General features: G+C 46.5%; 1 protein-coding gene and 1 pseudogene across 1 annotated transcript; one reads left to right on the top strand and one right to left on the bottom strand.

The window, feature by feature from the left end:
* Nucleotides 1–4,289: 4,289 nt before the first annotated feature.
* On the top strand, nt 4,290–9,405 carry LOC119186806 (uncharacterized). The gene is made up of 5 exons (XM_075886683.1): nt 4,290–4,506; nt 5,368–5,515; nt 5,772–6,412; nt 7,013–7,088; nt 8,290–9,405. Exons 1-5 carry the CDS (start codon nt 4,364–4,366, stop codon nt 8,878–8,880), a joined length of 1,599 nt encoding a protein of 532 aa, XP_075742798.1. The 5' UTR covers nt 4,290–4,363; the 3' UTR covers nt 8,881–9,405.
* Nucleotides 9,406–10,626: 1,221 nt separating this feature from the next.
* On the bottom strand, nt 10,627–15,193 carry LOC119186807 (uncharacterized; annotated as a pseudogene).
* Between the last annotated feature and the right edge of the window lie 11,563 nt (nt 15,194–26,756).

Genomic DNA, 26,756 nt, shown 5'->3' with positions numbered 1-26,756 from the left:
CTGTCAAGCCAGGTAATGAACTGATCAAGGTACTGAACTGATCAAGGTACTGAACTTGCAAACAAGACATATCCTTCACAGGCTGCTGATAAACATCACGTAGTCTGTGCCCCTTTTCTGGAGTCTTAACATTTACAATGCTCCACCACCTGACAATCAAATCAATAAAGGTGGCCGTTTCCTGCAGTGCAGCCAAATGCAATTTCTGCGCTTCAAGTGACAAAGCTGATGACACAAAGCTGTTAAAAACTTTCAACACCAATTTCACATTTTGACGCTCTAGGTGGCTTGGATAAAGTGCTTTATAGCTCAGACCATAGGCAACCTTTGCAAGCTTGCTTTGTTCACTCTGGTACAGCTTCCTCAAAAAAGTAAACGAAGCTTTTTGGTCCTCACCACTTTCACAGCTTTCAAAAGGAGGATACAAAAACGACTTGTCATTATCCTTCTGATTGAGCCAATTGTTGCGTATACACTTGAGCAAGTGAACAGTGTCCACAACATGAAACAATGGCTGTTGCGGGTTGGCAGGATGAGGAAAAACAATCCCTGGCTCATTTTGTTCGCTAAACAGAGACATCATTTTCCTGTTTATGGCATTGTTGTCTGTTACGACCGCAACAACATGCAGACCAGCACTTTCAAGCCTCATGATTAGTGTCTTTAGAACATCATGCAGCTCCGTTGCTGTGATACGAGTTACCGGAAGGATATGAGCAACATCTTTATAAGATGAAAGCAAAGACTGTACCATGAACACGTGCGCTGTCTTTGCTGGTTCCCCACAATGCGCAGCAAACCCTGTTAGGCAGCCACCTTTATATTCAAAAAACTGTTGCAGGTGTATTTCATCAAGCATGACAGTCACATTTTTTTCATGAGGCTTCAGAATGGTTGCTCTGCGCTTAATGTACCTCAGAAAACCTTCTTCGCACTGCTCTTTCGATGGGCTCACATCATGTGCAGCACAAACTCGCTTGATGGTAGTGTCATGCGGCAAGACAAGCTTGTTGCTGTGGCGAAAAAACTTGTAAGCATGTGGAGAAATTGTGTGCAATATACTGCTAAAAACTAAAAGCTCTGCAGAATACCGCACGCCATTACTCTTCTTTGTCAGCAGCTTGCACTGCTCCTTCAGGAAGATTAGTGCGCCAGCCCTCTCATCATCATGCAGCTCATCATCGCAAATGTCATCCAGCAAGGATAAAAGAAGCCTAAGCACTCCTCCTACCTTGTCCTCCTGTTGACGGGCCTTCTTTTCACAATATCGCTCCACGCTGTCTAGAAGGTTGTCCAGCACACGGACACCACGGACTTCGTCAGTAATGCACACATCATCCGACACCAACGGAGCGCACTTAAAATACACGGAAACGGACAGATCCTCTGTAACCACCACAGATACAAGCATCTCCGGAGCTTGCAACGCCGGTTCGATGTGGGCGACGATGAGGCACGTCTCGCAGGCTGTTGTACACCAAAACTTCTTATTTGGACGCTCGTTAACCCGAGAAATCAGTTCACCCAGATTACAAACTTTGTACTGTTTTTCTTCTTTTTCAAACGCTGCTTGGGACTCGTGTATGGCTTTCTGGAGTAGCTCATTTTCAGTCCGCTTCCTTTTCAGTTCAGGCTCTTCTCGCGACGTGCGCGAATCCGAGATATACGAAGGGCAGTCTGGAAAAATGGCTGGGAAGGCGTCTGGAGTCAGCCGTGTCAACTTTATAGGAGCTTCAATGGTTCGTCCATCGCAGTCCGTATACGTTGACGTTGTGCGCAGGTGTTCCGACTTGAAGTGACGCTCGCAAACCTGCGCGTGACCGGAACAAAAAAAAAAAAAAAAAACACCAATTAGAATTTCCTGGGATAATTACGAGAAATCTCGTTAATTCTGAAGGGGTACGCTCGATGCAGCTTACCTTGGGGTCCTTCAACAGCCTCACGTCGACGTCGCTCCGTCGCACAGCCCGCTGCCATTCCGCTCTTCGCTTAGCGTCTCTCGGAAAAGAAAACAAGCGGACTTTCGGACCATTGTCATAGTTCCCTCGACAGTTGGGTACACAACACCGCCCCATGTCTCAGGATACATTCGTCAACAAAATAAATTCGGCGGAAGCGGTAACTGCAACACGGAACAGCGCGCACGGCGTGGCTGCGTGGTCTCGTTCAACGACAGAGTGAAATAATTGTCACGGCTGCCGCCACCTGTCGGAGACTCGGACAACTTACGGCTCTTCCGCAAAGCTACGGGCTACCACGGTGCTCGCTCTCTCGAGAGAGGTCGCCCTCCTCCTTGCCTGTCAACATGCCTGGACACGCCGAAACGCTGCTGGTACGGCGTGAGCTAGGTGGTGTTGGCGTGAGAGGCTCGGGCAAAGTTGAATGACGTCACACGAAGGCGCGCCGGAGTGAAGAGGCCTGAACTCATTTAGGTGGTGTTGGCTCACCAGAGTGGGCTGTGTCGCGATTGATTCCCCAGGAATGGCCGCTGACCCCGGCTGTGTAACGTTGGCTGGGAGGTAGCTGTTCAGAGGACTCAAATGGGCACGGGCCATCAACGCGGCATGGTTTATCCGTTGCAGAATTTGTAAAAATTCTCCTGAACTTGTCGGGTTGGCGAGGACCATTTTCTCCAGAGCATCGGCGCGGAGTCTACGCAAAAGATGACGTACGCGGTCTTCCTCTTTCATAGCTGGGTCTACGTGAGCGCACAGCTGCAGTACGTCGTAATAATACTTCTCCGGGCTCTCAGACGGCAGTTGAATTCGATTCTCTAGTCTCAGGCGGGTTATCTCTGCTGCGTGGTGGCCAGTGAAGCTAGACTTAAGCAACGTGGCCCACTCTTCCCACGTATTAGGAGCGCTGGTCATGACTTTCGTTGTATACCATTTTTTAGCGTCGTCCTCAAAAGCCAAATAAAGAAATTTCACCTTTGTATCGTCGTCCCATGAGTTGAGTGAAGATACATGTTCGTAGCAGGTCACCCACTCCGATACGGATTCCTCAGGTGTACCTTTGAAGATCGGGGGCCCGATGAAGGGTCTCGAGGTTGCACCAGTTAGAAGGTGGGCCATTCTCGCAACGTCGTCCGCGCCGTTCTGGCTCCTCAGAGTGGGCATCAACGTACGGGGGGTTTTCGCTACCGCGCAGCCTCCACCACTTTGTAGTGTAATGTTCTGGTTGCTACTTGGTCGCCGCCGAAGAAATGACACGTACACACAGCAGATCCATAGAGTTGCTCCTAAACCGATTTATTTGGCTTGGTGTTCATAATAGACGTCGTACACACTTGTACGCTGCATAACTCTAACAACTCGGAGCAGCACCCGCTGCAACCTGCTCTCGTGGCGTCTCCGGTGCGACTCTCCCTCGGCTCCCCTGGAAGCGTCCCGAAGCGACCCCCGACAAACAAAAAGGACCACTCAGAAGTATCCGTTCACCACACCCAATCGGGTGTCACGAATTCAAACAGGTACACCCAATAGCGGGCGGTCTCCACCGAATTTGAACTCGATGACCGCCGTCCACCTAAACACAAATGACCTAAACTAATGTCAAAACATACAACGAGCTACCGCGACATCCGTTAGGCTTCTACCGTACAGCTCACCCCGCATAGCTTCAGGCGCCGCGAATGCAAAGCCGTCTACGGTCCCCTAAATGGGAAACAGACCCTCGAAATGACCTAAACTAAAGTAAAAACACACAACAAGCTACCGCGACATCCGTTAGGCTTCCACCGTACAGCTCACCCCGCATACCTTCAGGCGCCGCTGATGTAAAGCCATCTTCGGTCCCCTAAATGGGAAACAGACCCTCGCAGGAAGGAAGATAACGCGCTTGTACAACAAAGCCCGTGAGCCACTCAAGGACACCACCGCAAACCCTGCTCCTGGGCAGACCCGCGAGATTGGAACGAGCCAAAAGTTGAAAGAAAATAGCTACATCTATATCTACGCGACAATACGTTGGGCGCTGTGGGGATATATATATACACACACACACACACACACACACACACACACACACACACACACACACACACACACACGCACGCACACGCACACACACACACACACACACACACACACACACACACACACACACACATCTTTTACATAATTTGCACATGCACCACTTCTTGCGGCTGATACCATCGATTCAGGTTACCGTGTGGATGTGCACAGTGCTCCATGTTTTTGTTTTGTTCGAGGTTATGCTCATGTGCTCAATAGACCGATCCCACAGGCCAGTTTCGCGACGCCACCGCTGCCGCGGCAGCCGCGGTGCATGCCGGTACTTGTAGTCGTGCCTGAGCGTTCCCTTTTCGATAGATTTTTCGGTCGTGTGGAGCCGTCTTACGATGGGAGGATTTACGTGCTGTGTTCCTGGATGCTACAACAACAGCACAAGGGATAAAGGCTTGGGTTTCTACGTCTTTCCTAAAGAGCAAAAGCTTCGGGAGACGTGGATTCAGCGTATCAACAGGGCTGGACGGGGCGGCAGGTAAGACATCTTAATAAATGTATAGTGCCGCTTTGAAACTAAATAAGCGTATTGCGGTGGTTTTTTTTTTATGTGAATGTTTAATCATGAAGCTTAGCATACCAAAGAATATGATCTTTGCTCACTCTGCCTGCGTATACTCTTACCGGATAGCTCAGCCGCGGTTCGCGGTTGTGCATGCCGGTCATTTTTTAGCGCATCTTCCTTATTCTAGCGTTTTTTGTTACCGCTGCGTACTAATATTATTATTATTACGAGTTGTAGTGCTGAGGTCTTTTAGTTTTCCATGTTGCGCAAGTGCAGCACCGCGTACGCGGCTTGCGTTTTTTTTTTTTTTTTTTTACAACGCAAGTGGCAAGCATGCAGGCATAAGGGGAAGGCAAGCTCATTGACGAGGCTCTCCTAATAGCTCTACCGTACATCGAGACCTTACTTTTTAGAAACGACGTAACGTACTTCACGGCACGCTTGCAACAACTTACCCAGAACTCGTTGTGCCAAACGGCGATTAGCTTTCGCGGATCACCCTCGATGCAAACGGTGCCTCTGTAATCTCGTCCTTTCCGTAAAATAGTTATCTGGTGCATGCACGCGGCCGATTTCGCTGCACCTATGCAGATGAGTGGCACAAACAGCTGTATAATTTACCTGTGTGTGGCGTTGTCGAGTGACGCTGAAAATTAAAATTACATTTGTCATTTGCCCTTGACTGATATGGAACTTTTTGTACGTTAATCAAGAGAAAGTGATACTGTTGTCTTGCAGTGGTAGCATGCAGACTGGACATTTAAAAGGAACCTGAAAACGCAGTAGGTGATGTTCAGTGTCATATGAAATAATGCTGGAACTTTTTGTGCTCAGGTTCTCCAAGTTTACGCCTACCACGGGACACCGAGTATGCGGTGCCCACTTCGAAGGAGGAAAAAAGACTTACATGAACAGAGTGCCCACAATCTTCCCGCTGAGACCGCAAAAGGTGGAAAGGAGGCGACCACTCATAAGGACACAGGTAATTTGAGCGCAAGCAATGCAGAGAAATAGCATTACGTTGTTGCATATGCACCACTGAATATTTTGTTATGGCTTAATGCAGGCAATGGCTACTTAAGGGTTGCGCTACTGCGTAAAAAAAGCAATGATGCCGAGTAAACTTAAACTCGTGTGAAGGTATAAAATGCAGTATTGGAAATCTCACCTGCAGCTGCACAGTGTGTTGTAAAAATCACTGAAACACATGGCTTTCTTTTTTCATTTTCCCCTGACAGCCGGAACTTCCCAACAGTCCAACTGTGGCACCCCAGCACGACCCAGAAGTCTCAGGCTCTGCCATCACTAGTAGCAGCAGCGACAGTGAAGACACCGCACAGCAAAGCACTCTACTCATGGACCATGCCTACAGCAGCCAAGAGTCAAGCTATGACCAGCTTGCCAAGAAAGTTGCTTGCCAAAATAATATAATAACTGAGCTAGCAGAAAAGGCTGAAGCTGCTTACGCGCATGTTGAAGAGCTCAACCGCCAGCTAAAACGCTCTCAACAGGACCATGCTGAAGCAAAAAAGCTATGTGACCGCCTTCAGCAGAAGAATAGGTGCTTGCGGCTTGAGCTATCCTGTATGCAGAAGAAAGTCAAGAGGTGCAAGGCTGAAGCTACACAAAAGATTGACATCACGTATGAAGCCCTTGTAGAAGATGAAAAGAAGCTGCGGTACTACACTGGCTTTACATCCAGAAAGTCCTTCGACAGTTTTTGGTCCCTACTTGAACCAGATGCGAAAAAGCTGCGGTTCTGGCAGATGAAGGAAACGGAGAACGAGGACCGGAACTTCATCCTGCCTTTGAAGACACAGCTTGTGCTCGTCCTGATGAGGCTACGGCTGGGCCTTGACGGCCTTGACCTTGCGTACAGGTACGCTGCCAACGTTGAAGTGTTTTTTTTTGCATCAGTACTCATTTTTGCCTCTGCATAAGGTCCAAGTGGAGTGACTAATGAAACTCTGTTACCATGCCAATACATTTACGCGGGCATACTGTGTATAATGTTATTTATGAATATGCTGTGAGGGAAACAAGCATAACCCAATCAGCCCGAAAGGGGCCATGAAGACAAAATACGAGTTTGCTTTATTCAAAAGATTTGGTATTTTGTAATACCCTTAGTGCTTGTCCGGGAGCAAACGAACTTTCATTCACTGAGAAATTCAAGTTTAAGCCAAATTTCAGTGTTCCTGCCGAGCGTAGCTGGTTTTGTTAGTTACTTTGTGCATAGGGGGAATGCAGCATGCTGTGTATTCGTACGTTCCTCAAAATATCAGCAATGGTATGCAGCACTTTTTCACTTATCGTTTATAATGAAAATGACTGGAAGTAACAAGGTGCTTACGCAAAAGGAATTCAGTACCGTTTAAGCATCTTCTGCAATGACATCTTCATTGCAACCGTAGGTTCTTTTGTTTGTGCTGCAGAAAATCACTGATGCGCATTTTTTGCAAATTTGTTTTTCGTACAGGTTTGGCGTTTCTACGTCAACCGTTTCGAGGATCTGGGTAACATGGCTGGATTTTTTGGACAACAGGCTTCGCCAGGTATGTCAGCACCAGTTATCTTTTTTTATTGCCTTTTGTTTGTGGTCTCTGTGATGGCCGCGACAAATTGCAACATTTATGGGAAGGGAGAAAGGGGACTGGATGGAATTTTAGGTATAAAAGGCCAACTGTACACTGATCAGTCGCGTAGCCAGGGTTCTATTTCAAGGGGTGTTTGTCAGCCTTCCCCTCATGGCCAGATATATTAGCCCCCACTACTGCCTTTCTGTCTGTCAAGATACCTGCTAAGAACGTACAGGTAATTTAATTCCCCGAAGCATGCTTTTTTAAGCTTACTGCAAGATTGCTCAGCTTGAACACCTTGTGTTTGCATTCTAAGATGGATCGATTGAATTAAAGTAAATTTCAGTAAAACTACTCGTTAGGCAGTTGGTGCACGCTTGTAAAACCCAGAGCGCAAAAATACAACACAGGCGAAGCACAATGGGACAAGCACTCACTCTCAGCTAAAAATTATTGGAAGCAACGTCACATGTCACCTCACCTTAAATGTACTCATTTCACTTTTTTTATTCTGCGGGTTGCTACATGGCTCAGTGCCCGCGGCGTTGTGCTGCCCAAGGATGCGGGTTCGATTCTCGGCCGTGGCTTCCGCTTTTCTTACGCAGGCAAAAAGCGAAAATGCTCGCATGTTCGAGATTAAGGTGCTCGGTAAAGGTTCCCATCTGATCAAATTAAACTGAAGCCCTCCACTACAGTGCACCTTATAACTTATGTAGTGCCTGTGCATTATAACTCAATAAATCAATCGATGAACCTTCTGGGTCTTACAGCACATGCCCAATGCAGTAAATGATTTTATTTATATGTAACGATGCTTCCAAAAAAAGTTTTGTTGAGAGAATGCTTATCCCAGCATGCTTCTCGTGTGCCCGTGTGTTTTTTGCTAATTTTTAGAGCATTTGTAGATTCATTTGACAGTGTTACAAGCTGTGATGACTCATCTTGCGGTCTCTACTGCAGAGCAGTGCCAGTACTTGTGGCAAAAATCAAAGGTGGAGAAGGTGACTTTTTAAATCGTACATTAAGAGCAATGGGGAGATTCATGTGCATTGAGAATGCAGTCTTAGATCCTTCGCATAGATCCACCACTCTAAGACCACTCCCCCCGCCCGTTCCTAAGCCACTGATGATATTAATGTAAAAAATATGAAAACCCACTTTTCCTTCTTTTTTTCAGGTCCCAACTTGGATGCCTCCCCACCTGTGCGACAAGTACAGGCCACGAGCTTTCACTGACAAGGGCTACACCACTGTTGACGGCATCCTCGACTGCACCGAAATTTTCATCGAAACCCCCTCGTCATTCCGTGTACAGAGTGAGACCTATTCCTCGTACAAAAAGCACAATACTGCAAAAGGGTTAGTTGTGTGCAGCCCGAACGGCTTTGTTATGTTCGTGTCCGATCTTTCTCCTGGGAGGCTGTCTGACAAGGCCCTAACAAAGGCTTCCGGTGTGTTGGAAAAGTTCTCACCAGGGCGAAGTTTGATGGCTGATAGAGGGTTCACCATCGAAGAAGAGTGCAAGGAACTTTCACTGCACTTGAACATTCCGTCATTCATGGAAGGACGGCCTCAACTGTCTGAAGCAGATGAAACTGAGACAAGGCTTATTGCCAGTGTGCGCATACATGTGGAAAGGGTCATTCGGAGGATAAAGACCTACAGAATACTCTCACAGGTGTTTCCAAACAGCATGTCTGGACAACTGAACAAGGTGTGGCATGTTTGCGCACGCTTGACAAACTTTGTGGGTGAGCCATTGCTGTGAGCAGATGTGAGTGAAGTCTGCATGTCTGCTGATAGGCTGCGCCAGTTCGCTTGCACTACATTTGACTACTTTTTTGGCCATGCAACACAGCCAGAAATGGGAAGGATGTAGGCCATTGTGCCTGTTCTAGGAACTGCTCACCGTCTCTCCAAGCTTTTTTATTCACCTTAGCCCAAAACAAGGAACAACCCAATCCCTTCAGGAGGGCACGTACGAAGAGCCGTATCCTTCCCGTGCACATTCAAGCATCATAAGAAATGTCCCTGCCTAGGTTTTGTATTCAGTTTATTTGCTTTGTTTACTTGGTCATTCCCTTATTCTCTAAATTTCTTGAGAACTACGTTTACTTGCACGAAAAGATGTGTTGTCTGCATTGACCCCCCTTTTCTTTTTTGTTGTCATAACACATTGCTACCTGTACTGTCATGAACGTGCATTATGCAATAGCCATACTCTCTTCATCTCTGTCACCATTTCAAACAGCGGCACGTTTTGATGCTTTCCATTAAAATCGAAGTGAACCCATGCCTGGCGGTGTCAATGAATAGGTACATACATTTATTTTGATAGGGTAAAAGCTCGTGATCGTGGCCATAGCTGCCCATTGAGAAGCATACTTGTATGGGCTATCACCATATTGTCCCCTTGTGTCCAGCCATCCAGTCTGCTGTGGTTTAACATAAACATGAAAGGTTAATTAACAGGCTGACGTAGCCTTTTAATGCGTGACAGCATTCATTGATAAACTGAAGGTATGTTGAGTGTATCATTTCCTGCATAGAAACCAGCTGCAGGAGGATAATGGAGCTGTGAAGAAACGGCGTTACACAGTGCTCGAGTAAATTTCAAGAAGCCTGCAACCGCCTGTTTTGCAAGAAACAGTTGTCTAAAAATATTTTCCACATAGGGCTCCAGTACAGTGGTTTATTTGACATTGTTTTCGTGCTTGCCGTAAACTGTGTAGGGCCTTCAGGAAAACAAAAAAAAAACAGGCCAGAAGGCACATGATAGTACAGGCCTACACACTAGCAGTGGTGGGTAAAAAGTAGGGCCATAAAAGAAGCGGGTCACAACACATCATAGCACAGGCCTACACATTAGCAGTGGTGGGATAAAAGTTCAAATAGCTCATGCCAAGTGACACGTGAGCAGGTGCCTCGCTGTCCCACAAAACACTGATTCATGGAAAGCTGTGGCATGTGTTACCGGTCTGCTTGTTTAATTCACCTTGAATTAATTCAAAATGAAGGTGAAAAGAGAAGTACAGACAATGCAGCAGTAAAAGAGCCCGTCAATGTAACATTACATTGAACAAAGTGGCAATGAAGACAGACACAAATAACACAAATACCCTATCAGTAAAGAAGCAGTTAATAAGTATCACCAGGCTTTTTACCTCCACAGTACGTAAGCAAGCTTAGGTGCCCCGAGAATTTTTTTAAATTCCACATAAGTTGCTGTTTTGGAGCAAGGCCGGCCCTTACAGTAGCACGCAAGCCATAATGGTGTGAATATTAGTAGCAACAATAACGCCAGTGGTGCAGTTTCGTGTGCTTCATGGCATAAATAAGCAAGCCTATGCCTCCGCGAAATTAGCATGAAGCACACAGACGCTTCACACTGGAGGGCCTCACGCTCATTTGTACTATTTTTCCCCAGCGTGGTCAAGTTATTTATGCACGTGAATGATGTACAAAGAAAGAGGGTAGACTGTTCTTGTTAACGCAGAACAAAAATGCACAAACCTCATACATAAACATCTTTGTTGTAGAAAAGGCAATTTACAGGCACAGAAGCAAAACTCTGGTGGGCTACTTCTACTGGCTTGAAGTATTTATGGTATGACAGAACACACGCACAAGCTTGAAAACATTTTCTAGCTTTACTTTACCAGTTACTGGAAATGTAGGGAAGCAAGTAGCTGGAAGTAAAAAATTTGCAACGTTCTATGAATTCCGTGAAGAAACTCTGGTCAAATGGCACGGAGATTTGTCGGCACTCTTCCTTGCTGTAAACAAACAACACGCAGGTGTTCAGACCAGTCACACCCATCTGCACTTGCACCTGAGTATAATAGCCACTACTTTTTTTTAGTTCCCCAGCACGCAACTGCCTTTTGGCAAAATCTTGAATTTTTAGGGGCACTTTGATCTCAAGCAGCCGTGGTGCGCAACATTTACACTTCACGAGCCCATCTGGGCTTGCACCTAGAAAAGCGTGATGACGAGAGAGGAAGAGGCCAGTTTCAGTCACCTCAAGCTCCACGTGGCTGTCATTTTTGTCCTGAAAGGCTTTCCTGGCTTCAGGCTCACACAGCAGGCCTCTCTTCATGGCAAATGTTGCCCTGCCTTTCTTTTTCCCAACCACTGCTGCGATGAGACGTCGGGGATCATGCGGCCCCATTTTGGTTTGGCACGTCCTGATTCATGTGTAAACTCTATGCGCTACAGATGCAGTGATCAGACCCTCCCTATACATATGCCAAAGGAGGCAAGCACTTTGCAGTCGTGTGGCTGCCTCTACTGCTGTAACTTCTTCGTCTGTGTATGACAGCAAAGCATTCCCCTGTTTGGCTCGCTCCAGCCACCTTAAAGGTAGCCCAGCCACATCTTCGGTAGCGGGGCTCTCAACTTTTCTTTGTTTTTCGGGAAGAAAGTCATTTGCTTCAAGTACGTCTGCGAAGCAATCGAGCCCACATTCTTTGAAGTTTCCATGCAAGTTTATGAGGCTCAGTGTTGACAGATTCGAGTCTTGTGTTCTCAAGCATGAGTAGGCTGCTTGTTTTTTGTGAAGCCTTGGTGCATCACTGATTTTTTCAGTGGTGTCCTTGGAGAATACAATCTGTTGAAATTGCTCAGTCACTTTTTTTGGATCCCGCGGGTTGTACCACTGCCGTTCACCTTCAGTGCATGCAATGGCATTTGGTACTTCAGTGAGATCATGTTGCGCAATGTGCATCAGCCCGTACAAAACGCAGCAAACATGTTTGCAGACACCACCTTTCCCAGCAACACATGAGCAGCTGCCACTGACAAGCTCCCCATCACACTTAAGCAACTTCACCCCAACACTGTACACTGTCCGTGTTGCCATGGATGCCAGAACTTGTGCCTTCACCACGGTCTCTGCGGTGTCTTCAGTTGAAAACACCAACTTTTGCAGGTGGCCTGATGTGAAAAGCCGCAGGCCAGCATCTCGATGTTTTCTAGCGCCTTTACTTTCAGTGTACCTGCATGAAGAATAAACGTTCACGTTTACATGCTGTGTAGGACTTTTTCCTTCCAGAATATACATTTACACATTCCACCCTTTAGTTAACTGTTGCATAATAAAAATAATCCCACTTTCAGGCCTGCAGAAACAGCTGAAGAAATTTTTGTAATTGTACTTGGCTAGAACAGTTGGCATGAGTACATTCCTGTGCATAAACACCTTTTCATTCCCTACACAAATTTGCACACTCCCAGTTTTTGTCCATTGTGCAAGTTCTGAAGATATAGAACTAAAACTAAATTTAAGAAGACTGTCTACTGCAATCAGATATGTAAAAAACTTCATTTTAAAGTGACCTCAAATTGTAACAGCAAAATGGTTGGGAGCTGCGCTAGTTGGCACGTATTCGGATGGGAATCAGTGGAACTTTGTCGGAAACACACGGCACACTGTTGACTTTGTGATTGGGAGCGACGGAAGTAATAGCCGGCGAGAACAAACTTTCAGGAAGATGGGGACGATCGAGTAAAGTCGGGCTCGACTCGATCTGGGCGCTTTGTTACGTGGTCTGAAACTTCACGAAATAATGTGAGGGGAATGGAGGAGAGAAATGCCAGCTTTAATTATTCATTTCTCAGCAATCAAGAGTTGTTGGTCATTGAATAAAAGCTGAGAAAGCTACAAATGGCGTTATTTTCCAGCTAAACACAAAGTTACTCAGACCCGCCGCGGTTGCTCAGTGCCTAAGGCGTTGTGCTGCTGAGGGAGAGAATGCAGGTTCGATTCTCGGCCGCGGCGGCCGCTTTTCTGATGGAGGTGAAAAGCAATAACGCCTGTGTTTTTAATATTCTGGCGCACGATAAAATCCCCAGGTGGTCAAAATTAATACGGAGCCCTCCACTACGGCGCGCCTCATGCCTGCAATGCATCGGCGGATTAAACCACACAATCAACAAAGTTACTGAGCCTGTAGCGTACCACTTTAATAAAGAGAAGAATTTTTGCATACTACAGAGCCTACAAGATGGGTAGAGCTTTGTGGCACTAGGAATAGTTTAAGAAACGTTACACTTTCTGAAACATTTGGGTGTCAGCATGCTCTTTTTTTCCCAAATAGCACTCATCAGTTTTAGAGAATCATGACTGCCGAGTTAAGTTTGCATACCTGACAATGTGCTCCTTTCCAAAGTATGGGTTCAGGGAGCTTGTTTTGCAGGTCCACCCTTGACTGTTGTGGTTGTGTAATACAGATGCCATGGCACAGCATTACACGGAGCTGCAAAAAAAAAAAAAAAACAGAGCCTGAAGGTTAGTTTAATCTGAACATAGCCAGCTAAACTTTCTGCTAAGCCAATACACTTTCTTAGATTACATATTTTTATCAGGGCGTTACCCTCTATTGGTGGAACATACAAACATCTGCATGCTGCGTACTCTATAAAAGAACCCCGGGCAGTGTCAGACAGTCGGTGCCCGTTGTCCACGCAGAAGCCAGGCCAATGAACCAGCTGCACGTATTAATAACATAATATGCCTCCACTGCATGATGCTCGTACCCGATGAGTAGTAGTAACGACGTGTGGACTAGTTGGTGTGGTAGCATCATGCAAAAAAGCACAAAAAACAATGAAACGCAGCAGTAGTTCTCATGAGAAGAAAAGAGAAGAAATCGCTCGCCCTGTTTTCAGGACCTTACCAGTACCAAATCTTTAGTCACATGATAGTAATCTCATGACAGGGACTGCACTTTACTAGTGCTGAGATAATCTTCACTGTTGCACATACTGCACACAGTAAATACTCTTAAGAGAAAAAAGCTTAGCGAAGTAGAAATTACAAAGACCATAAACAACAGGGCTATAACAACGAAAAAAAATAACTGCAATGAAATAACGCAGGACCACGACAAAAGCCATAATAAAAACGCAATCCATGAAAAGAATATTGATTATTTAAAAATGCAGCCAATGCATTACTGTACCGCAAGAATGCAGTTTTCTAGGCGATGCCGTCCTCCAACCACACGAACCTGCAGCTCTCTGGTAACTGCATGTACAGAGGTAAATACTGTTAACAACGCACGAACGCGTGGCTTTCGATACGTGCAGCACAGCCTGCTGATAGCCACTGGCGTAACCAGCGATATTAGGTGACGGCGCTGCGGCGGCTTGGCATGCGAAAGCTATTGCCCATGCTTCCTTTTTTTTTGGGGGGGGGGGGGGGGGAGGCAGGGAGAGATTCGACACCAGAAGTCCCTCACCACGACCGTCGCCAACACATAAAATAAACGATATCTGACGCTGATAACCAGCGAAGTCTGGATCATTTTCGCCTTTGGTATGGTTACTACGTTCCCCTTTCTTTATTTCGGAACTATATACCAAAGGCAATAAAAAGACAGCACTAGTTATCAGGGTAAGATAACGTCCCTTGTTGGCTCCGTATCCTTACATGCGGCTCAACCGACAAGTGCGAATGACTGATGAATGCGTATCACAGCTGCTAATGGAGAGCGGCGCGTTTGCATATTCACGTGCGCGAAACATGGGACGCTACAATGTCAAGAGTTTTCAAAATATAGCGACCGCGTCGTTCGGTGGACTAAAATCAGAACGCCACCCAAATTAAGAATTTCAAATATTATTACTACCAAATGCTGTATGTTGAACGCGACACTCGTGCACGTAAGTGCCGTAAGACACGAAAGGTTCGGCGCCGCATATAAAGCCTGTCCCCAACAGCACGTCACTGTGCAAACAAACGTTGCAATCCCCGAGATGCACATGCGAAAAAAACAGTCGCGCAGAACAACCGCTTACATACATCACTCAAATGAAAACGGTACTCAACAGGCAATGAACGGGTGGCTGTCCTAAGTCCCGCCGAAACGAAGGAGTAGCAGGCACTTATGACCGAAATTCGCGCCGCCTGCTCCCATTAACAGACAATGTAGGTATTGAAAATACTCACATGACGACTTTTTCTTGCTGGTGAAATCGGAGAGACGTCCGCGAAGCTCCGGCGCAGTACTGAAAAAGCGGCGGCCACTGCGTAGTCGCTGTAGTCTGGTTGACCGATTGACTACAACTAAGATGGCGGCGGGGCAACTCCGGAAAACCGGCGCATGCGCTGATCAGCTGGTGGGATCGGTCTATTTGGTAGTGAATATTCTATTTGCGTTGTGCACATCCTGAGTTTCAGAAGCAGTACCTTTCACATCCACATAATAGTCAGAGATTACTTGCCCATCGTCATCTCTCACTATTTGCCGCTTGGTCACAGAACAACGCAGTGAGCGGAAGTGAGACGCAAGATCGCCTGCCGTTTTGCCTAGGACAGAGTTTCAGCCACTCCCTTTAGCACAGGTAGACCGCAAACCAGACATCATTCCACCAGTCATTAGAAACATCTGCGGTTCACAGACACCAGGTGGAGTTCACAAAGTAGTGGAGCGGAAGTTGTCCTCCAACAGGGTTTCGAACAGAGCTGTGTTGTGTGGCAGCTTGGGCTTGTTGGTATGACTTGACGATAGTTATAGCGCGAGAACAGAATGACGACACAGAGACAAGTGTCCTTCGTGTCCTTCGTGTCTTGTTCTGTTCTCGCGTTATAACTAGAGCTACGTGGGTTTTGAGTTTTCCAAGGCCCGGTCAAATGCGATGCTCTGGAAGGGGAAAACCTTATCAATGGTAAGCTGATGATCGAAGCGTGCACAATCATAGGGGAGCATGAAGCATCCTCTTGACATATTCTTGAATATGCGCTTGTTGTGCCGCATCCCATCACTGACTGATTTTTCGAGCGTTTTGCTGGGCCATTGAAAATATGCACTTTGGGAGACGCTGTAGATATATCCCGGCTGAAGATAGACTTCCAGGGAGTGGATACTGCCAGCTATATCTTGCCAAATTTGCTCTTGATTAAAGCTTTGTTGTCTTGGCGGTTGTGGGAGCGCATAGCGTTCATGAGTTCTTCGATTGGTACGACATAAAGTGACAAGTTCTTCTTTCGGGCCTTGAACTGTCCTTTCCGCTGTTCACTTTCAGTCTCTACCTCATGTTCAATAGATGAGGAACCGCACTGTTCTCACTCACAAGATAGCAGCCGCTCTTTGAACAGCCTACCATTGCAATGCCTGCCCTCTTTGTAGCATACGAGACTTTCAATTCGATGGAGCACCTCATCGGAGCTCATTGATTCACTGACGAACAGACCATGGTTGTGCTGCCCGCCAGACGCTTGGTCACGTGTCTTGTACGGGATCTCAGCCTGATACGGGCGGGCACATAGCACCGAACAGCTCGGCACATTCATAGAAACACACTCGTTCATCATCTGTCAGCTCATTCTTCGTCGTCTTCACTACATCAGACAGGGTCTCGCAGCTTGTGCGGTAGTGCTCGGAATCGCCGTCAAAGACACCGGAGCACGTCAGTCCTTTACACCACTGGTTGATGAAATGGAAAAGGGCAGTGATCAGGTTGCAAGTCAGGATGTAGTCAAAGCCACGGCACAGCCGTAAAACTTCTGCTGCACGTGCCTGCCTGCCAGTCTTCAGACAATAGGTCAAACTGTCAGCCACATGAAGGTTGCGTATGCCTAGTTCACCTGAGTTCTGAGGTGGATAGAGCATCTGTGGGAGCTTGTCACCTTCTGGATTGTCGAGAAAGTCTCTTGGTCGGATGGGTACAGTTGCACATCGCCTTTCCAGGAGAATATTGTCCGCACGCGAGCTGTGAACTGGCTCAGCGTTAGGACATTTTCCCATTCGTCGGGGAGCATGGTGGTATTAGCAAGAAACAGTTCGTGCAAACATCCAGGTGGCACCTTGCCCCAAAGACCTCCACCTCTGCAAACACATATAGGAGGAACACTGGGCCATAACAGTACCTACGCAAATAAAGTCACACACGAAGCACAGAACATATCAACACTGGCACTTTCATACACTATACAAACACACTGATGCCCTGGTTGCACTGTATCGTCGGATAGTTTCACGTCTATAAGTCACACGATTGCTGAATCATTTTTGCGGTGCCGAAACCACAATGGCGGGGGACGACCTCTCGTATCTCAGGGTATCTTAGGCCAGACTTTTTTATCCCTCTGGCTTCGCGTTCATCTAAGGGCATCACAGACCTGTTATTGCTCTGTTTCGTGCGGCTAGGAGCGGCTTGTCCTTCTAAGAAGGTTGTAAGGTGCTGGGAACCCCACACTTATTTAGTAGGCTAGAGTCTCGTTCGTTATCGGAATTAACCAGAGAAATCGCTCCATCAACTAAGAACGGCCATGCATCACTATTTACGGTTACGTTGTAACCTACCCTTTAGGTCCAGTACGTCGTTGTCACAAAGCTCAAAACATAAGGCAGCACCGCACGTGAGCCGCTGTATTCCATCTTAACAGGGATAACAGCCGTTTGGCTGCTCCAGGTGTCTATATTGAACTTGTTCCTCCCAGGGTATGTTGCCTTTCTGGTTATTAACGTGGCAAAGTACGACAGGTCAACAGCCGCGATTGCCCCGTTGGCCGCCTGGTCACCGTACATGCCCATATGTCGCTCGATCTTTGTTATGTATGTGTCAAGGGCGAATCTTGCTGCCACATGTGTCATCCGCTTCATCTTGTCGCCATCGACAACAACCTCACTTAACAACATGCACCTCAGGTACGCAGCCTCGTCGCGTTGTCAACCAGCCGATGTCCTGACTGCTTCGACGAGCTGGGAGATGGCCTTGGTGTCCAGCATAGCTGGGAACTCAAAAAATCTATTAGCCTGAAAGTCGCCAATCGGCTTGCTTAGCACCTCAGCCATCGCCCGGTACCTTTCCGTCACTTGGACTCTGACCACACCTGCTCTAAGTTGGTGGTCAATACGCACGTATCGACCACTTTTTTATCCTTCTGGCTTCGCGTTCTAATTGTTGCTGAAGTTCTCGACCTTTTTGAACACCTTGGCAGTCCCCCCTTGTAGCTTGTCTAACCGCTTCATCTTCGCCAACCTGGCTTGACCTTCACATGCCAGCACTTTGCGAGGTTCAAGCCCTCTGCAGAAGCAGTACAGTGCCTCATCTTCAATGTTCTGTCTGCTTGCTGTACTTTTATTAGTGGAATATCCTACATGTAGTTATGGTGTGATCACATCTGGGAAGAATTTTTTTTTTTTTGTGGAGGCCAGCATTGAGTTCAAAAAGGTATTGTCCTTAATCAACCTTTCTATTAAGGGAGAAGATGGGGTCCAAACAACAATATTGTAGTAGGTTGCATTGAAGACTATTATTCGTGTTTGCACTTGGTAGTAATATTGGCAGAATTTTAATTGAGCTTCCATTCAAGTTCGTGAGACAAGAACTTAAGTCATTGCTTGCCTCTTCTATACTTCTGCTGGCTAATCTGAATAGGCACTTCACTGCATATTGCTTTTCCCACAGCATGTGCACCTGACTGAAGCATCCATAACTGCTGCAAGGTACGCATGTTCTGGTAAACTCTCGGCCCAAAGTACTGAATGTCGCTGGGATGCTGCTTCATTGCAGACCTGTAGCAAGAGGTACAGAGCAGTTTGAAGAACCCTCTTCCTTAAGAACACAAGCATGGCCCGACTGCATGAATTTGGCATGGCAAATACGTACGAGCACTATGTAGCGGCCAGGCTAATGGCGCAGCATGAGCAACTTAACACGACTCCTCAGGGCTACTTGGTCTTACAAAAATTTGACTACCCACTATTGCCAGACTACTGCGGTGATGAGGTTATTTTACTGCCATCTGAAATCCGACAGAGGATATACATGGCCCCGATCCCATGTTACATGCACCCAGTCGATTATGTGATACCGCGATGTGCCGCCTTACCAAAGCTGCGAGAGGTTCCTAATACATACATTACAGGCACGTGTCTCTACCATCAAAATGCAAATATGGTGTCTGCTTTCGCTGGAGTTGTGACTAAGAAGGAAGAACCACTGCAGTATTCATTTGCACGGGATCAATTACAAATGTCGGAGCCGTAGCCCTAGCTTTGGCCATACACACCGTGGAGACCAAGGGTAAAACATCATTTATTCAGATGGAGTTACGGGACGCCTGCCATGTATTCCTTGATAGGACTTTCACTGGACTAAGTTTTACGCATACTGGGGAAGGCTGTCACAGTGGATCATGGTGTGGCTTGGTTCCCGGTGCACTCGAGAGTTGAGGGTAACAAACGAGCGGACTGTTTGGCTCGATGCATGACAGGCCTGGCCGAGGACCAGGACTTCGAGTTTGAAAGGCTAGGCAGGCATACTAAAGTTACCCCTCATCCTAATCTAAACAGGAGACATGCACGGGATCACCTTCAAACATTTTTCCATGTCTATACAGGTTACACTGAATGTGTCCTCGCAGATAAGCGACAAATGTCCCTGTTACAAAGCAAGAATGACATTGGAGCGCACTACGTATCAGTGCACACGTCTTGAGGCTGGCATCTCGCCCCTGTTGAACAACACTTCCCTGAATTGGTCCTCGGGGCTGCGACTCGTGGAGCTGGAAATCCAAAGCCAACTGGCGACCCCTGACCAGACTCGGCGAGCCGCTGTAGCCAGTGGGTCTCTGGAAAAAGGGCGCCATTCCCCATTATGATACAAAGCCTTGATATAAATAAATGTTTCTCCTCATAAGGAAGATTTTACCCGACTGCAGTTTCATTGGTGGAAAGATGTCTGCACCAAATGACCCTGGGCTCAAGGTTGTACACAGTGGTTTTGGCTGCCATTGTCCCACAAGTGTGCATCAAATTCTTGCACTACACGCCACACACGCTGCAAATTTTGAAGAGAAGGAGCAGGCAACTTTCAAGCACATTGTCATTTTTCTCGGACTGTAGTAAGGGAGGCGAGTCTTAAAGAATTGGTGTTCACCATGAGGAACAGTGCTATGAAACCGTTAACACACTTGCGTCTCCATGTTGCTGTCAGATGCTGGCTAGTAGCTGCAATAACTGATGTCCACAATAAGCCAGGCTTCTACACTCTCTTGCTGCATCTTATATGCACCCATTATCTTTTATTGCCATTATGTTGAAGCAATGACAGGCGTAGGTGAAGCTTGGGACGTCATAGACAAGCATGCCTTAAATCAAGCAGATGTATTCGCAATATTTCCTCTGGGGGCTTTGCACTGCCTCCAGGTCAGCCGGCATTGGCAGCATTCGGGACGTCTTCTGGATTGGCCTTGCCAGCTTTTCTTTTACTTAGCCACTGGGTGTTGCCATGTGACAAACTATATCTGTCCACAGTTTCACACGTGGAATTGAAAAAAAAAAAAAAACTACGTAAATTCTTATATATATCTTTTTGAAGTAGGTTAAGGTAAGTTTAAATTGTTACAAAAAAAAAAAAAAAAAGAGTTCGCTGAATGCGAGATTTATGTAGAAGTCTCGTACTAAAAAGCGCTATATTGTCTCCGCAACTGTATAATACTAAATGTGCAGCTGGTTACTGGATCATAAAGCAAAAACAGCACACACTTCATGAGAACAAAGGAAGAAAAGAATACGAGGCACAGGCGCTGTACTCACTGATAAAGTTTTAGTGCTCAGACACTGCAACGAATATACATTAAGCATAAAATGATGACCAACCAGCTAGCTATACATGTTATTCGTGTTTTCTGTAGCAACCTGAGTGGCCAAGTGCTCAAGCCACGACAGCCCAAAGCATGCATAAATGCAGCTGCACATGGAGAAAGCAAGTATGCCTCGGGGTGAAATCACACAATGATCTAAATAACCAATTGAAAAGGTGAAGGCAGCATATGCGCACCCATGCCAAGAAGAGGGGCTGGCTCGAGGTCTTCATTTTTTGCAGCACCACGGTCCAATACAGCTCCCCGATGCTTTTCTTATCTGTGTACAACCGGTACTCGACCGCCGCATCTTCGATACAGCTGATAGGGTACACGTCCCATTTGTTTTCGCAGACTCACTGAACTAAGACGGAGATCATCGTGGTGCTGAGAAAGGTTTTATAGAGTGCTTGAGCTGCTAGATACAAACGTGCAATGCACACATCTGTCATTATGACAATGCCTTCTGTAGGTCTCTCTTCCCACCGCACGTGCAGCAGCCACCACTACTACGGCCGTCCAGTTTAACGCTATCTTGCTAGATGCAGTGGGTAACCTCAGAAGAACAGCTTTGGGGTGTGTAATGGTGGTATTTGCCACCTAACCCCTTTGTGTATGTCGAAGCCGGCCTCCAAGATTGTGCACCGGCAGGTTCCTCTTGAGATGCGAAAAGTCAGAGGCAATACTTTGTGCGCTCATGTGATTGTTGAAACATGTATTCAATGCACAAAGGCATAGCATAAGAGGTATGTGGCTAGTGTTACCTAGGGCGTGAAGTTTATATTCTGGTATGCTCCTGCACCTGCCACTTGATTTTTAGGCAGCTTGACCTCATGCTGTATGCGGGGTAGCATATTTGGCCTGCAGAAACACACAAGACAACGTGCACATTACAAACACAAGAAATGCGTTCCAAACTCATGCCCAGCTCTGCAATAATTCGAAACTCCTACTCGAAAAGTATTGTTGCAATTACTGAATATTGTGGGCATTCGTTATACAGCTCTAATATATGCATAATCATAATCTTCATGATCCTTCTGGGTCTCTGTCCTCATCTTCACTGGGTGTCGCCACCCATCATCATCGTGTGTGTGCGCGCGCTCTCTCAGACTGCCCGTTCGCTGCTGAGCCCTTGGGCTCAATAAACGCTGTCTCAACCCAGACGGTGTACATGGTGGAGGTGCTGGTTTTCTACAGAGTTTCGTTTTGAGTAATTTTAGGAAATGCGGACTAAATTTTGTTTGGCAGGTCATAAATGAACGTCTTCTCATCATGTGCTAAGTTCATGTACGAGCAACTATCACTCACTTCCCTTTAAACGATAAATCTAAATCTCTGTCTGGTAACAAGTGTTCCTTAACATAAAAAGGCTCTGCAGCTGTATCCGCAACGATAAGTGGCCTGCAAAGGAGAGCACACTTGTCCACTTCATTGACAATCGGTGTGCTTTCAATAGGCTTATGATAACGACTGTCTATTTTGACGAAGGTGGTGTCCGACATCGATGCTGTCTGATAAGTATTTCTATGGAAGACTTGTTTCGTTATGATGAAATGTTCATACTTTGTGGCATGCAGCATGAAGGTGTCATAGGAATGCACAAGTGTCTATCATTAGTATTGAGAGCTCGCACTAGACTTTTTCCAAGTTCAATAGTACACTATCAAATATCAGTGGAGCTGTCTTCCTCTTCATCCTCTCCAACTTCAGGTTTGGTGTCGCGCGTGTTGCAAGTTGCGTGACATTCTTCATATTTCACGCTGTCATGACCTGTTCCCCGAGCAGAGCACACCTCGTGAGAGGTGCTTCATTCTGCCTTTTTGAGAGCGTGCCATGGAGGAATCTAGCCATGCAGGCGAGAGCTGCTATATCTAAAGTGCCGGGGAGGCAGAAGTACCGGCTGGAGGCGAAATTACCCACAGACTTTGACAACGTTGATTGCAAGCACCTTTGACTGACTCCTTCATTCTTATGTTTTGTTGAAAATGAAATAAGTTTTATGAAAGCCTCTTGCATTCATTATTTTAAATAAATATTTGAAACATAACTTATAGAAGCTGCATCTGGGGCTCCATCGTGGGTTGGCAAACGTCGACCAGGTATTTCAACATCATTTGGCACACTCGAAAAGATTGACCGGAATTCTATAACCCAAGGTTTGGCAGAGTTTCTTCAAACCACCGTTCATTCCGAGCGTAGGCCTACACTTTCATTGGTTCGTGGAAGGAATATGATGTCATCGCAGCAACCAGAAAGTTGTTCGAGATTATTTGGCACTTGATAGAAAGTAATTTGCTGGCCGAGCCTTCCAGCTCCCCTTCGGCATCAATTAGTGCAGCCATGGCGAGAGCAACTCTTTTTAGGGGCGAAGCTTCCTAATGTCGAGGTTTGTTCATTGGTGCCCTTCAGATTGCATGGCGAAACTGCGGTCTGCAAAAAGCAAGTGAGTCAAAGTCAATGCATTTGAGGACCTTGCATCAATAAAATCGACCTCAAATACTGCAGCTACATAAACATTTATGATTTAGCGTGCACTGAGTGCATGTAATGAAATGCAGCAATGACTTTGTCACCAGTTTTGTCACAATTTTTCCACTGAAGTACTTGGTGTCTGCAGCTACTATACTAAGACTAGCGACTGCAGTTACTGCATCGGTTGCTGTACCGGCTGAGTTACAACCTTGGCTAGTTCTCAGCAGACAGGGAAAGGCACCCAGCCTTTTTTCGCACACATTTTATACGGGGTAGGGAAAGGGCACACAAGTGGTGAGCATGCGCAGATGATGCTGCTTGCAGGTGCGCATCACTTCATATCTACCCGATACATCTTCCTCTCTTGAAATGAAACAAAGTCACTGTAATATTTTGAGGAAAAGCCAGGTCCTCAAAATAACACAACACCAATTCACTTCTGAAGGGTTTGAGTTCACGGAACTTGCACGAAGTTGCCGATATATCAACTGCTGTGGTTGCCTTCTTTCGCGCTGTGTTCTTCTTGGTTCTCGCCTTGATGGTGCAGCATCAGGTGCGCTTTCATTGTTAGGTTGAACTGGGTCACTGTACCCGTCCTTGTGGAAGTCATCGGGAACGTCGTCAATACTAGGCGAAATGCTGAAAGGTTCAACCGTGGCCGTTAGGTGTTGGCGGTTGCAGGGCAGTACACTGCCGTCTTCAGGGACGACCTGGTACGACCTGGGTTGATCAGTCGCATTCAGAACTTTTGCTTTCTGTGGCCATGCGTCTCCTTGTACCTTGACAACCTGGCCTTTTTGTAACAGATCAAGACTAAGTCTTGGGGGTTGGTACTGTTCATGCTTCTTTACCCACTGTCTAAGAGTTTTGTTGAAGTCTGGAAGAGCTGTCCGAAGTTGTCGCCCTTGAAGTAACCCTCCAGGTGACTGACCGTTTTTTAGCGGCCTTGTCCTGTTAGCGAGTAATCCGAGCCACAAATCATCTTTCATCTCCAACGTCTTATTTAAGATTCTTTTTACGATTTGAACGCCCTTTGTAAGACCGTTCGAGAAGGGTAACCGCGGGCTGGACGTAACGTGCCTAAAGTCGTACTTTTTTGCAAACAATGCAAATTTGTGGCTCGCAAACTGCAGACCATTATCTGTGCACACCTCAATAGGTATTCTATACCGTGCAAAGATTTCCCAGAGCTTTGTCACAGCTGTAGCTGCTTTTGTGTCATGTAGAAACTTCACCTCTGGAAAGTTGGATAAAGCATCAACAACGCACAGGTACGATTTTCTGGCCCATTGAAAAATGTCACCTACTCCCGTACCGCCTTGATGCATCTGAGTGCTCCCCGGTACCATGCATGTTCTGGCACTGCGGGGTTCATGAGAGCTTCACTTTGCTGTCGATATGCGTACTTCTCACAAACTGGTTATCTTCTGATGAATGCTTCAATGTCCGTATTAAGGGAACGACCAGAACAGTAACCTACGCGCTCGACATTTGAATTTATTTACTCCAAGTGGCCTTCGAGAACTCTTCGCAGTAACTCAGGGCGCATGCTTGATGATATAACTGCTTTGCATTCCTCAAACAACACACCACTCACAACAACTAATTCACTTTCTAAGGGTTTTAGTGTCCCACAGACTTGCCTATTGCTTTCCAGGCAATTACTCACTTGGCTCTAGTAGTCCTCCTTGCTGGTTTCTTGTGCCAAACGCTTCAATGTTGCTTTGCTGACCAGTGATGAAAGAACACTTACCGCGCAAACTTCAACAACATCATCTGTGTTTTCTTCTGGCTTTTCCACGGACGCCTGAGACAGCATGTCGGCGACAACCAAGCATTTCCCTGGAACAAAGTGGAGCTTGTAGGGGTATTTAAGTAAGCGTAGAAAAAATCATTGCAATCTGGGCTGCATTTCTTCTATCAGCTTCTCAAAGGTTGCTATCAAGGGTCGCTGGTCGGTCTCAAGGCTAATGTTACAAAATGGGGAAACTTTCCGCACCCGAAGACAACAGCCATAGCCTCTTTTTCTGTCTGCGAATACCTTTGTCGCACTTCTGTTAAGACGCGCCAAGCATAAGCAATAGGCTTCCACAGACCCTCATAGCATGGCCAGAGAGCGGCGCCTATTTCATTTTGCGAAACATCTGATTTTATCATCGTAGTCCTTTTAGGATAAAAAATTGCCAGCACTGGACCTTTGCTCAAACTGTCACAAATCATTTTCCATTCTTGAGTAGTTTTCCCTCCACTCAAAGATGCTATTTTTTTTTTTATCAAGTCGCGAAGCAGTTTTGTTCGGCCAGTGAGTGACGGTAGAAACTTGGCCGAATAGTTCACGACACCCAGCATGCGCTGCACAGCTTGTTTATCTTGCAGTGGAGGTATACTTAGCAGAGAGCTAACCAAGGTAGGATTTGGCCATATGTTGTCTGTTGCAATAACGTCACCAATAAAAAGAATCTTGCTCTCGCAAATGATGCATTTGTCCTCATTAAACGTTAGGCCAGCTTTCTGTGCTGCTTCGATTACCGCTCGTAACCTCTCATCGTGCTCTTGTCTTATGGTACCCCACACGATGATATCATCGACGTATACTCGGACTTCTGGCACTGTCCCGAAGATTTCGCTGATGGTCTTTTGAAACAGTTCTGGGGCTTAGGCTATGCTGAAGGGCAGCCTCAAAAAGCAGTAACGACTGAAAGGAGTCGCGAATGTACAAATTCATGACGTTTCCTTATGCAGCGGTATCTGATGAAACTCCGAGTTGGCGTCAAGGTGCGTAAAAAAAACGTGCTCCCGTTAATTCAGATTCAATGTCTTCTCTACGCGGCATCTTATAATGCTCTCGCTTCAGACAGTTATTAACTTTTTTGGGTCCATGCATAACCTTAGTTTGCCGTCTTTTTTTTTTTCTGGTAATAACTAGAGGACTTACCCAGTCTGTCGGCTGGTCTTGCTTATCTATAATGCCGGCTTTGACCATGCGGTCAAGTTCTTCGCGAAGAGGTTCTCGTAAGGCAAGGAGCACACGGCGGGCCGTCTGGACGACTGGGACAGCGTCTTCTCGAACCATATGGTATGGGCGGTTGATACATCCAATCCCAGAAAAAAAGGCATCGATACTGCTGGACAACTTTCTTGCTGCTGCTTATTCACACGTCATTAACGGTGCGTGAGAATCGTTCGGGCAGCTCACTTGCTCGCAGTCCCAGTATGGCCTGCCGATCCGTCTTCTCGACAAAGAAATCAATCGTTGCCATTTTGCTTCCGACTGTCACTATGCTAGTAATGATGCCAAGATGCTTGATGACTCCTCCATTGCAAGATCATAGGATACAGTTACTTCCAGTCAAGGGTATCCTTGTTTGCAGCTTTCTGTATGCCGATAACGGTACGAGGTTGGTTTAGGATCCTGTGTCAACTTTTAAGTCCAGCGTCATGCCCGCAACTTGCGCTCTCACCACCCAGCCATAGTCACCGACGTCCAAGATGTCTAGTTCTGCATCGGTATCCTCAGTGCTTCGTACTTTTGGTACTTGTCTACTTGCCTTGCAATGTACAGTGAAATGATGCTG

The sequence above is a fragment of the Rhipicephalus microplus genome, chromosome 2 (genome assembly GCF_043290135.1).
Source record: "Rhipicephalus microplus isolate Deutch F79 chromosome 2, USDA_Rmic, whole genome shotgun sequence".
In the NCBI taxonomy this organism is placed as follows: Eukaryota; Metazoa; Arthropoda; class Arachnida; order Ixodida; family Ixodidae; genus Rhipicephalus; species Rhipicephalus microplus.
Note: the sequence above shows the minus strand (reverse complement) of the source record. Positions and strands in the feature narration are given on the sequence as shown.